General features: G+C 46.5%; 1 protein-coding gene across 15 annotated transcripts in view; it reads right to left on the bottom strand.

The window, feature by feature from the left end:
* Nucleotides 1-287: 287 nt before the first annotated feature.
* ptprt (protein tyrosine phosphatase receptor type T) overlaps nt 288-13,520 on the bottom strand; it is a 120,926-nt gene continuing 107,693 nt past the window's right edge. For all 15 annotated transcript variants that reach the window (XM_061784113.1, XM_061784112.1, XM_061784124.1 and 12 more), the window contains 8 exons: nt 11,920-12,055; nt 9,102-9,251; nt 8,616-8,789; nt 6,468-6,599; nt 5,374-5,499; nt 4,057-4,220; nt 2,888-3,023; nt 288-2,821 (listed from right to left, as the gene is read on the bottom strand). In XM_061784113.1, the coding sequence (XP_061640097.1) occupies nt 2,768-2,821; nt 2,888-3,023; nt 4,057-4,220; nt 5,374-5,499; nt 6,468-6,599; nt 8,616-8,789; nt 9,102-9,251; nt 11,920-12,055 (1,072 nt within the window). In that variant the 3' untranslated portion in view covers nt 288-2,767. The remainder of the gene's footprint in view (nt 2,822-2,887; nt 3,024-4,056; nt 4,221-5,373; nt 5,500-6,467; nt 6,600-8,615; nt 8,790-9,101; nt 9,252-11,919; nt 12,056-13,520) is intronic.

Here is a 13,520-nt window from a genome sequence, read left to right on the forward strand (position 1 = left end):
GGTGTGAACTCCTGACGGTGTTAGGGTTTCAAGTCAGGATTAACATAACACTAACATAACAGTAAAGCCCTTTTGGCATTAAAAGTATGAAAAATACTACCATCTTTTTCTTCATAGAAACAATTAGAACGTTTTTCATGGATAATAATTCAAAATGATTTTCAAGAGGACATTCAGTAGGTGTTTCTTTCCCGTTCTTGATCAAATGATATGAAAATGAAAATGAAAATGAGTCTGTGACTGACTGCTTGTGATGGGCTTACATGAGGAAAAAACAACAACAACAATTCAGCATTTTGGTCCCTTTATTACTTTATATCTTAATCACACTTTCCAACAAACCAAACAAGGAAATCCAAAAACACTTTGCTGGACAAATCATCTTTTTTTTAAATAATGCAAAACAAATTCATGATATTGAAAAAAAAAAAAAAAAAAAAACTAATCCACAAACAACAAAATATAAAACAAAATCAAATGGTTTGACTGGTGCACTCGAAAGCCTCACTAGCAAGCCCAAAACAAAAACGTAAAAGAAAAGCAGATTGAACACTTAAAAATTGTTTTAAATCAAGCTATTCATAATGAATGATGTTACGCGTTGCGTTTGGAGAGAGAAAAAAAATGGACACAGATTGAGCAAAAAAACCCAACAATAAATAAAATAAATAAAGCATTTGAACGCACGGCCACATGCTGCACACAGAAACAAAATCAAGAGGATGCTCGTTATCTTAAACCCCCCAAAAATCATCAAGTCACGGAGATGACGAGAATAACGTCCAACGGGTCGGGTCCGCTGGCGCCGCTATTTTGTCGCCAGACGCCAATGGGCGGATGGCTAAGTGACATTAATTAGCCTCGTCTTAAATGACATCAGTTTGTCTGCCATCAGGGGGCGCCAATCAGATCAAACCTCTCTGAGGCGATTGTCTTGGAAAGACACCTGGAAACGGTGAACGTGATCGGAAAATTGCCGCTTCAAACCAAAATAGCTGACTTCCTGTCTTTTCCGGCAAGGCTTCTTGAAACGTTTTGGTGGGTCGACTCTTGGTGGACAACAGCTATCAGATTTCATGTTGCTAAGTCAAACGGGCTTTGGGGGCTGAATTTTCCCCCAAAATTAAAGGAGCACTGGAAATGGTCCAGATAATCCTAAAATGGCCGCTTCAAACCAAAATAAGTCTTTTCGGAAAAGGCTTCTTGAGACTTTTGGTGGGTCTACTCATGATAGACAGGTCGACCAAATTTGATGTTGCTCGGTGAAAGGCTTCAGGTGCTGAATTTCAAAATAAAACTCAGTGGGCAAAATTAGCCTAAAGTGACAGATTCGAGCTAAAATGGCAGACTTCCTGTATCTTTTTTTGACATGCATTCTTGAGAATTTTTTGTGGGTCTACTCGTGGTACACGTCTGCCAAACTTCCTGTTACCGAGACAGATTGGTAGCGAATTTCCAAATTACCAGGTTGAGTTTATCTTCGAAGGAACGCTGGAAATGGTCAAATTGACCCGAGAATCCTTGCTTCAAACCAAAATGGCAGACTTCCTGTTTCTTTTCAGGCGTAGCTTCTTGAGACTTTTTTGTGGGTCTACTTGAGATAGACATGCTCGCCAAGTTTAGTTTCAGGTTGTTCGGTAAAACGGGCCTCGAGGGCTGAATTTCCAAATGCCGTTTGGGTGCACGAGCAAGGCTCGTCAAACGTGGCCTGTTGATAAGATACTAAACGGTTGCGTTAAAGGCACAGAATTGTCTGGCCTATTCATACCATGTGTGGTGAAGGGACTTGGAAAAATATTCCGACAACACAGACGAAAATAGCGTGTGCACGTGTGCTTGTCGTATCTTATTTACAGCTTGGTCGAATGCGTCGAAAATATCTGACCAACCGCTTTCACGCCGCCTTAAGAGCTGTAACGGTAGAGCCGGCGTTTGTTTCAGACAGACTGCCATTGCGGCTTCACGCATTCAGATAGTCACAGTATATTGTTATATTGTTATGTTTTCGACACCAAGCAAATTTACAGTTCGACTTCAAATCTCGCCCACTCTGCACTCTACCTTACACATACGGCAGGAAAAAAAAGCGAGGAAAAAGTTGACTTAGCCGATCGTTTTTTCGCCCGTGCCTTTCAGACATATCTCGCAACGAGATAATTTGATGTCGACTCTTTGAGACACAAAGCAAATTCAGAGGCGAACTTCAAACTCCCCCTGCATCGGTACCTTACACGCACGCAGAAAAGAGCCCGGAAAAAGTCGGCTTTGATGGTCGGCGCGACAGAACTCGCCGTTACAGCTTTGCGCATTCAGATAATTGATGTCGATCGCTGTCGACTCAAAGCAAATCGACTTCAACCCGTGCCCGTCCTGCATCGGTACCAACGACACACACGCACAGAAAAAGCCGACTTCGATGATTTTTTCACCCGCCACTTTCAGACGGAACATTCCGATAATGATTTGTCGTTTGCTTTCGACACAAAGGGGCACGGCCAGTGAGTTTGGGCAGTTGAACCTCAATATTGCGGGTCGCCGTCCCGCACGGATGGGCACCTGACGCGCACGGGACGAGCAGATGGGCAAAAGGAGCCGTCTTGGATGGCCAGCGTGTGAGAGGTTCAAAGGCAACAAGTGCCCGTAGGGGGGAGACGACATTCTAAAGTGAAAGCGACTGTACAAGAATACGTCCGACTTCTTCTTCTGCACTTTTTTCGTCCCTCAATGTGACGGAAGCCAACGCGGACCCAAAGAGGCCGGCGACGCTTCAGAAGGAGCTGAGCGCCTCCAGCGCCACCTCGTAGCAGAACTTGTATTGTTCCTGCGCACACAGATAGACCGCACGTCAAGCGTGCTAGCGGCTTTGGAGAAAAGATCGGTCGCTCACCATGGTCTCCACCATGTTGGTTTTGTTGTTGCGCAACGTCTTGACGGTGTGAAAAACGTCCACGATGTTCTGCTGCTGGATCATCTCGTTGAGGCTGCACATGGCGCAGAAGGTTCCGGAACGCCCGCCGCCCGTGCTGCGCCGGACCAGGAACACACACACACACACACACCAAAAAGATGGATTACAAGACATCAAAGACACGTTTGGCATCAATGACACATTTGACGGCTCGAGTAATTGACGCAAAACTTTATGAACACAGACTCTTGCGTAGCACATTTTGACGTCAAAGACACATTTCAAAGCTGCTTAGCTTTTGAATATCTGCCCACTGTAGTGTGGCTGAGGCATATCAAAGACGCAAACGTATACAAGAGCTTTCGAATGGTCACTTGTGTGTGTTTTTTTGAGATAAACAAATCCATCCATGCATTTTCGCAGGCGCTACCCGCCTTCTTTGCAGGCCGAGCAGAGAAAATCTCATAACGGCGTGATCTCAGGAGAGAAACAGTTTTTGTAGGCGGTCGTACAGAGCACGCTCACGATGCAAGTGCGGTCAATCGGCGAGCTGGACGAAAGGAGCTCCGCCTACACCCCAATGATCGAACAGAGCCGAGGATGACCTGAAGTTAAGCACATGCGACCAGTACCATGTTCTCACATCGGGAACATTGGTTTGGGGTCACTGACCCCAAAAGGGAGGAATATACTGGATGCTAGAAGCAACTAATGTGAACCTATAGCGAGCGAGAGCATTTTGACGGATTGACCTCGTTGTACAAAAAGGTGTTTACGCAGTGAGCTTCCTTTTAAGGGACTAGCCTCTAATTGTTTGGCTTGTCCGGAGAGTTCCAAGAATGGAACCAGGTTCCGAGCACATCTAAATACCCCGTGCCAGTAAAAAGTTCCGATCGTCACCTCCGAACGTCAGTCTGCGTCTAATTTGAGCCATCTATTTATCCACGACATGCACAGGCTCTATTTGTTGCCGCCGCCCCTGCATAAGTGTGTTCAGCAGCTGTATTGTGTGTCTGCTCTTTCTCACAAGGATTCAACTACAAAGACAACTCTTGGTGTTTCCCAGTAAACTACCGAATGTTTGGAATCTACCGCGCTCGTCCGAACACCGCAGCGGGCGTATCGCGGCGTTGCGTCGTCGTACTTACAGGCAGTGCACCACCGTGCGGCCGTCTCCGCCGTCGTACTGCTCCTGCCACTTGGCGAGTCGCCGTACCAGCTGCAGGACGGAGCGCTTGGAAAGGGGCGTGTCCCTGTAGGCCGGCCAGCCAATGAACTGGAAGTGCTGCACGAGCCGGTAGCCGTCCTGGGGCTGAGGAGAACACGATTGACGTACGAGACCGTCCGATGGGAGAGAAATGCTGGCCAACGACGGCGCAGTCAGGTGGGACATAGCTCGAAAAGTTACACTCTGGTCCCGGGTTTTCTTTCACACAGCCGTTGTTTGGATTGGGATTATGGTTTAGTGTTGGACTAGGGTGAAGATGATGTTTGCGGGTTAGGGTTAGACTATGGATTACATTGGTGTAAAGGATTTGCAATACATTAGGAATAATAGTTGTTTGGGGTGTAGATTAGGTTAGGGGTTAGTGTAAAGGGATAGGACCGTTTTAGGATTTGGTTAGGGGTTACAATTAGATCAAGATTAGGGTTGGGATTACGGTTTAGGGTTGGAGTAAACCTAGTTTAGGGGTAGTGTCAACATTAGGGTAGGGGTTATGATCTTGTAGGATCAGGGTAAGGGTAGGGATTAAGGGTTATCCTAGCCTCAAGACTAAGAGCTCAGAGTTATCGTAAATGACTATCTGGTGCTCATCGTAAACGTGTAAAAGCTGTTGTGCTGTGCTGTTGCGTGTCAGCGCACGGACTGAGAGCGAGACTCTCACAGCGGAGAAAATCATCAACATCAAGGCGGCGTCGCTCGGAGTGGAAAGCGGCCAGCGGGATTCCTACCGTCTAATCATTTTGACGGAAATGAGTCACAACGACTTTCACGTCCTTGTTCGGCGCGAAACGTCTTTTCTTTGGGAAAACCTTTCATTCAATTTCACGGCTGCGCTGGGCCCCCGAGGCGCCCTTGGCATCCGACGCCGTCTTCCTCGCGCGGGCGGCTCTGTGCCGTTTCACAAAATTCACGACATTCCATCTTGCATTTTGGGAAATCCCAATTCCCACACTGTTCATTACGCCACATGACAATAATCCCAAATCAAAAAATGAAAAGCTATTTTTCAAGAATACGTTTTCCTTCTTGTTCCTAACAGCTGAGAGCCGCTGTCCTCCGCTTCCCGGTTAACACCCCCATTCCACCTCTGTCCCCGACGGCGTGAAAGTGTGGACAAAATTGCGACTATTTCACGCTTCAGCGGCTCTGAGTGTCTGAAATGCGGAGAGCACGACGACAACCGGGCAGCGGTATCGATTGGTCAGGCGACGAACCCGGGCGGGGCGATGGAGACTCGTACCCGGGCCATGTTGCAGATCCTGAAGATGCGGTTGATGATGTCATCGTCGATGTCGGCCGAGATGAACTCCACCTGGACGGGACCATAACAGCACGAGCTCTTCTCCGGCCAGTACTGCATGCACAGCTGCCCGAGGGGGAGGAGAAGGAGTTCGGGATTATTTCCACTTGGTGCGTTGACTTCTATTGTTCAAGGCGGCCGTTGTCATGAACAACTGGCGAGAGGAGGCGCCGCATGAATCGCATCGCGCGTATATTGTGGCTGTGCGTGCCGTGGACTTCTTTCTGGAGTCTGGATTATTTCCAGTAGTTGTTCTGTTTATGTCGATTCTACACGGTAGGTTGTACATCATTAACTTCCAAAAGAAGTGACGGCATTAATGATGACAAAATGTGCATGTGCGTGCCATGGACTTTATGGCCACTTTGGATGAGTTGTTGTCATTCTAGTTTTTCCCGGCTGTGCTGTACTGTAATTCCTCGTTCATCGCGGCGGTTACGATCAAGAATATGCTTGTGTTTAATGTATTCCGTTACAGTTTGTGCAATAGTCCCTCTATCCAAACCACCTGTTGTGTATTACAGTGTGGACTAACTGGCGGTGGTAGGCTATATTAAATGAGCTAACAATGTGTTTACTAGAGACGTGAAGTTGAGTCGTTTAAGACAATTGTACTTTGTACTTACGGGGAGGCACAAGCCATTGCAGTTTAGCTTCTTTTCTTAGGTGTGAAATGATCCCAAACTTTGGACATTTGCGGTTCTTTTACGCAGTCTTCCCCCCCCCCCCCCCAAAAAAAAATCCCACAATAGCGTGAATAATCCATGATATAAATACAATAAAAAAAATCTGCGATGCACAGAACCTGTAAAAAGTGAAGTGCGACATAGCGAGGGACGACTGTATTATAAATACATTTGGAGAGGAGTGCCCCCATTATTGGTACAAAACAATTTGCACATGCAAGCCATGGACTTTTGACTGTATTATTATTATTATTCTATCTTGTTGTTCTCTTAATTTCTATCTTGCAAAGCGCGGCGAAGGAATGATTGAATGTGTTGTTGTTGTTGTTGTTGTCGTTGTCGTGTTACCTGCGCGGCGTCCATCTCGTTGAGCATGACGATGGAGGAGCAGTTGTAGTCAAACACCAGCCTCCAGAAGTCGCCCATGGTGTTTGGCAAAGGATGCTGGCTCACGATGAAGGCCGCCGGCTGCTTGTGGCTCTGCGGGTGGGACAGGACGGAGCGTGCATCAGCGAGCACGCACATACGCACTCAAATCAGAGGTGGGGGACTCGAGTCACATGACTTGACTGGAGTCGGATTTTTAGGACTTGGGACTCGCTTGGTGAAAAACTTTGGAAGAGTCCACTGGAATTACGTGAGAAGTCTTAACTGTATACAGTTGAAAATCTGCATTTTCAAGATAACAACCGTCCCTTGGGACTAGAACCTTACCTCTGGACTAGAACTTTCTCTCCGGACTGCAGCCTTCTCTTGGACTATCACCTTCTCTCGCCACTTGAAGCTTCTCTCTGAGCTAAAACCTCTTGGAATGAGAACCTTTCTAAGACTAGAACCTTGTCTCTAGACTAGAACCTTTGCTCTTAAATAGAACCTTCTCTAAAATAGAATCTTCTCTCCGGACTAATCGGAATCCGCTTTATTGGCCAAGTATGTTAAAAACACACAAGGAATTTGTCTCCAGTAGTTGGAGCCCCTCTAGTACGATAACAAAGTGCCACTATGACAAAATATACTAAAACCTCTCGAGAATGAAACTGTCTCTTGAACCTTCTCTTGGGAGTTAAAACTTTTCTCGGGCCTAAAACCTGTCTGCACGAGAACCTTGAAACTTTTTCCAGAATGAAACCTCTTGCCATTAGAACCTTCTCTAAGGACTAGAACCTTGTCTCCAGACTAGAAACTCTCGAATAGAACCTTCACTTGAAGAGAACATCCTCTCTGGACTAAAAACCTCCCTGTGGAATCAAACTGTCACTCTGGACCAAGGTTATTATAGTACATGAAAACAAACAAAATAACACAACTAAAATTGAAAAAAACATTTTCCTAAACGAAATGAAATAAAAATGAGAATCTTTTTTTAAAAAAACGCGAACTAACTCAAACGACATTTTACGTTTGCAAAACTAACTAAAGCGAACTAGAATTATAGCGAAAACATCATTTTCATTTTCATCTATTTAGTTTCATACATGAGCTCTCTGCATTGATTATAAATGTATTTATTCATGATAAATACATCGATACAGAACGGATGCAGAAGGAAGGTCGAACAGTCCTTTGGGAACTGTAGTTCACTTCGTGCGTGTCACCTAAAAATGACATCATCGGGCAGCGCCGTCGTCTCGACGGCTCGCCAGACCGAGCGCAAGTTTTGACGCAAAGCTAACTTTTACGTCCGAGCTGTTTGTGTTGCTACGTGTTGCTAACGGAAACGGCTAAGGTGGCTCCCGACGAGCTAGCGCCTTCGAGGAACCCGGGCGGCTCGTCTTTTGTCTTTTGGGGAAAACGCAGCGAAACGGACAAGTGCCAAGGGTCTCAAAATGGGCCACGAAAGGCAGATGTGAAAGCAGACAAGGAGTTTGCGTCGCTGACACAGCCGGCGATCAAACTACCGCAACAGACTGAATTTGAAAAAAGAAAAGTCAAAACGAAATCAAAACTAATGATAATGGCAAATCTAAAACTACTATAACCAGGCTCTGGACGAGGACTTTCTCTTGGGACTAGAGCCTTCTCTCTCGAGTAAAACCTTCCCTTGGGATTACAACCTTCTTTCCAGACCGTCTCTTGGGAATTGAACCTTCTCTTGGGACTAAAATCTTCTCTCTGGACAAGAACCTTTGCTCCCAAATAGAACCTTCTCTTGGCACTAGCACTTTCAGTTGAGACTAGAACCTTCTCTCTGGGGATTCTCATTTGGGATGAGAACCTTAATTTGGGAATACAACCTCCTCTTGGGAGTTTAACCTTTCTTTCTGTATTAAAACATTTGACTTGATTTGCTCGATTTGAAAAATGTTTTGGTTTTTTATTTTTTAAACTGCAGCGAGTTGAAGGTTAAGATTTGAGATTGAACACAAGACTTGCACATACAGCACGTGAGCCAAGTCCCATCTCGGATATGTTGTGACTCGGCAAGATTGTAGGACTAATAATAATAATAATAATAATAATGATATCATAATTTGCCCAACTGGAGTCACGACTTACGTCCATGAGTGCCGCATTGATGTAGTTGGAGCTCTCGCCATCCACAGAGATGAGAAACGGCAGGCAGCGGTCGGCCGAGAGGACGTCCATGCTCCGGTTCTTGTCGTGGTTCCGGGGGAGCAGACCCACGCTGCAGTCCTCCGGCCGCACTCTAGGGGTCACTATATTGAGGGTCTGGCAAAAATGTAGACGGAAAAGGCTTTCTTCAAAGCGAGGAACACAGCGTGCAATGTTCCCCCAGTGTACCGCTCGCTTTAACAGTAGACAGCTAAGTCCAAATTGAGAGTTGCACGTCTTCCTTGCAGTACCATGTTGTGCCACAACATGCCGAGCAGCACTGAGCTCTACTGGAAGAGATGCAACGAAATTAAGAGTGGGAAAACGACTGAATTATTATTATTTTTTGTTTATATGGTCTCTACATATTGCATTGTGCTAAACGGGGGTTCAGTGTATATCTGGAAAAAGGTCTCAAAGGTTCCTCACCTGGAACTCGTCTTTAATCTGACTGGAGTTGGTCTGAGGATCCAGCCTGCTGATGTTGTAGTAGATGGCTCGGAAGTCGCACACGGGGATGGCGGTGTTGCCGCAGAGACACGCCTCCAGGATGGCGTCGTGGACGAACACGTACTGCTCCTGGACGACCAGAAGACGAGCGAGCTTTAATGCCATACACGCGCGGAACCGACATTTCGCTCGTAAACCTTCCCGAAAATCACTCGGGAACGCCTCCTGGAGGTTTTGTCAAAATTCAGCCCCCAAAGCCACAAAAAAGTCTCAAGAAGCCATGCCCGAAAAGACACAGGAAGTGTGCCATTTTCTTTTGACGCGCCTAACTGGATTTAAAAACAACAACAACAACAACAACAACAACAAAACAATGCGGCCCTCAAAACCCGTTTCGCTTAAGCAACATGAAAGTTGGTCGGCATGTCTGTCATACCGTAAGTAAGGCCAGAAAAAAGTCTTTACAAGCCATGCCTGAAAAGACACAGGAAGTTTGTCGTGCTGCTTCGAAGTGGACATTTAAGCTTAATTGCGCCCAATATGAATATTTTGAAAATTCAGTCACTGAAGCACATTTGACTCAGCGACATGGAATTTGGTCGCCACGTGTATTATGAGAAGACCCACCAAAAAGTCTCAGGAAGCAATTACTAAAAAGACAGCTGGAGTCGGCTAGTCGAGGTGGACATTGGATGTTCAAGGGCTACTAACCATGATTCAACAAAATAATAATAATATTAATCACCGCTTTGGCAGACACCGCCAAAGAATCTCAAGAAGCCATGCCCGAAAAGACAGGACGTCTGCCATTTTGCTCCGGAAGTGGCCAATCGGGGCTCCTTTTGGCCACTTGCGGCGCGACTGCAAAAAGGAACTGTTGTGAGTGATTTTTGCAAGTCATTGTTGGCTCCCCTTTGCAGACTTTGCCAGTGAATGAAAATGAAGGCGCGCTGCAATGTTTCCGCGCCGGGGATCAAGCACGCTCTTTGTGCTGGACCCGGCGCGCCGCATGCTAATGTCGCCGCCCTCGCGGCCCACTTTACACCAGCGCATCTGTTGTTGTAACTTTGCTGTGCTGAATGTTGATGGTGGAGGGGAGACTTTTCAAAATCACCTCCAGGCCATTGTCTGCGCCCGTGACACTCCACACACACACACACACACACACACAGACACACACGCATATGCACACGACACGCTCCTCCACCTCTCAGCCTTTTAAAAGATGAATTGCTCTGTGCAGTTTAGACGAGGATTAGAGAAGCATCCGGCAGCCTCGACACTGACACAAATGACTCCCACTCAGTTAACACACGCACGCACACACCATTCACGAGCAATTTGTTCACGGCTGTCACGCAGCGAGTGTGTTCTGTTGTGGAGGTGACGTCAAAGGTTTCAAGCAAGTATTGATTCAAATCAAGTGCCAAAGCGACGGATTAGCTCAGCTTCTATCTGCAAAAAAAAGACGCATTTTGCTTTGAAGCAGACATTTTAGGGTCCTTTCGGCCGATTTCAGGGGTCCTTAAAAGAATTTGTACATTTGATCGCTTTGAGGGCTTTTCCATACTCCCAAAAAATCACCAAATCTTGCAAGCCAGTTCGTACAGGTGCAATTTACACGAAGCCATTTCCGCTTCGAATCTTAGGCTCAATTCAAAATAAATTCAGCCCGCAAAGCCGCTTTCACTTAGCAAGATCAAATTTGGTCGACTCGTTGATCATAGGTCGACCTACGAGAAAGTCTCAGGAAGCCATGCTCCGTTAGACAGAGCCAGTCTGGCATTTGGCATTGCTCCTTTTTGCTACTAAATCTCAGTCGGATTTCTTCATCCGTTTTGGGAAATTCTGCCCCTGATGCAAGTTTGACTTAGCAATAGGGATGGAACACATCGATATCGTCGTGGTCGAGAAAATTAAGAAGCCCTTGCCTCTAAAATTGAGCCACGCCGCTAAGTCAAGCTGCTAACGGCCAGACTACAGCGCGCCGCTTCCTCATTAAAAGTAGAAACGCACCTGATTAGAGGCGTCACAAAAAATACTGGCCCACGTGACCAAAAGGCCGCGTTGGGAGGGATGCAAAAACAACTCGCTGCCCCGAGTTCCACCCAAGGTCACGGCGTAGCCGCCACGGCGGTCCGAGCGTCGCCTCGCAATCTATCGGGCGAGAGGTGCTTGTTGTTGGCGCCGGCCTCCGTCCCAGCAAAACGCCGTCCCTCCGCCGGCCGCCACCGCCGCTCCCCCTCGAAGAGATGAGCCGCCAAATTATGTATGCATATTGTAACACCGGCGCTCGAGTTCGGGTTTAATCTCGAGTCGAAAGCCGTGAGTGAAAGAACGTCACACGGAGAGAGAATAACGATTCCGATTCCCCGTGACGACATATCCCTTCGCCGATACATTACAGCGGTCCCAAAAATGAAATAAATAGGTCCGCTCCAGATATCAAATCTGACATACTTCCCTCTTTTCAAACGAAAACATGTTACAGAGGCTGCTCAGAAAAAGAAATCATCCTAAGCGGCGGAAAAGAAAGGAAAGATTCTTCGGCCTTGAAGGGTGCTCCTGCTCCTGCGTTGATGACTTCACTTGAATTTTTGGACTCAAGCAAAGAAAAACATTTCCTGGGGTCCTTGAATATTTGGAAAATCCAGCCCCAGAAGCCTGTTTGAATTAGCAACGTGAAATTTGGTTGCCTTGTCTGTCAAGAGTAGACCCACAAAAACGCCTGAAAAGACACAGGAAGTCTTCCATTTGAGTTCAAATGGGAATTTTCAGCTCCATTTCCAGTCCTCACCTCGGTCTGCACCATGTTGACCCTTTGTGACCTGAGCTCGCGGATGCAGTTGAAGATATCGACCACGCCCTCGTTCTCTGCCATGTCCAGCATGATGTCCACAGCAATGAAGCAGCCTGTCCGGCCCGCCCCCGCGCTGACGGGGAAAAAAACAACATGAGACAACTGTACAAAGTGGCACATTGGCAACTTTTCGGGTTTTGTGCCATCGCTCGGGCGAATTATCATTTGTATCGTTAGCAAAAATGTGACTGTTGAGTGACTTTCTGACACGCGGACTTCACAACATCCGGTCACCATCAGTTCCCGTTGGCGACCTCGGAGTGAATTATGCTTTTGTGCTTGCACTTTCCGCTTTTTTCACGCAAAAAATAAAAATCTTACCAAGTAGATTTGTCTTACAACTCCAATTCCAATGAAGTTGGGACGTTGTGTTCAACATGAATAAAAACAGAATACAATGATTTGCAAATCTATATTTCGATCTATATTTAATTGAATACACGACAAAGACAAGCTATTTAATGTTCAAACTGATCAACTGGATTGTTTTTAGCCAATAATCGTTAGAATTCGATGGCTGCAACACGTTCCAAAAAAGCTGGGACAGGTGGCAAAAAAGACGGAGAAAGTTGAGGCATGCTCATCAAACACGTGTTTGGAACATCCCACAGGCGAACAAGCTCATTGGGAACAGGTGGGTGCCATGATTGGGTGGAAAAGGAGCTTCCCTGAATTGCTCACTCATTCACAAGCAAAGATGGGGCGAGTGCGTGAGAAAATAGGCACCAGTAATGTACATCCAGGTTTTGGAGAAACATATGCTGCCATCCAAGCGACGTCTTTTTCACGGACGCCCCTGCTTATTTCAGCAAAACAATGCCAAACCACATTGTGCACGTTACAACAGCTTGGCTTCCTTTGTAGTAAAAGAGTGCGGGTACTCGAGTGGCCTGCCTGCAGTCCAGACCTGTCTCCTATTGAAAATGTCTGGCTCATTATGAAGCGTAAAATACGACAACGGAGACCCCGGACTGTTGAACGGCATCCAGCAAGAATGGGAAAGAATTCCACCGACAAAGCTTCAACAATGAGCGTCCTCAGTTCCCAAACGTTTATTGAATGTTGCTAAAAGAAAAGGTGATGTAACACAGTGTCCCAACTTCATTGGAATTGGGGTCTTGTATTCCAGCTCCCCCAAAACAATTTGACAACTATTCTAATTGGATTTTGTGTTACGTACCGCGATGATTTCTTTCATCGTTGTCGTACTTTTGTTGTCGCTGTTAAACTGGAAAGCCGTCACACGCAATATCCGACATACGGACGTGCACGCAGACACACACACAAATACACACGCAATGGAGACGGCGTTTCGATGACACATCCTGAGCGATGGAGGGGCACACGAGGGAGACGGATGGATTGATTAACGGATGGACGGATAGATGGATGAGAAGGGAGGTGTGAGAAGAAGAGATGCAATGAGGACAGAACGTGGAGAAGAGGAGGAGGGAGGAAGTGAGAGCCTCTGCAGATAACCTGTCACCTGAGTGATTAATGTCGACTCGGCAACACTGTGCGTGTGTGCGTGTGTACTA

The sequence above is a fragment of the Phyllopteryx taeniolatus genome, chromosome 9 (genome assembly GCF_024500385.1).
Source record: "Phyllopteryx taeniolatus isolate TA_2022b chromosome 9, UOR_Ptae_1.2, whole genome shotgun sequence".
Taxonomy (NCBI): Eukaryota; Metazoa; Chordata; class Actinopteri; order Syngnathiformes; family Syngnathidae; genus Phyllopteryx; species Phyllopteryx taeniolatus.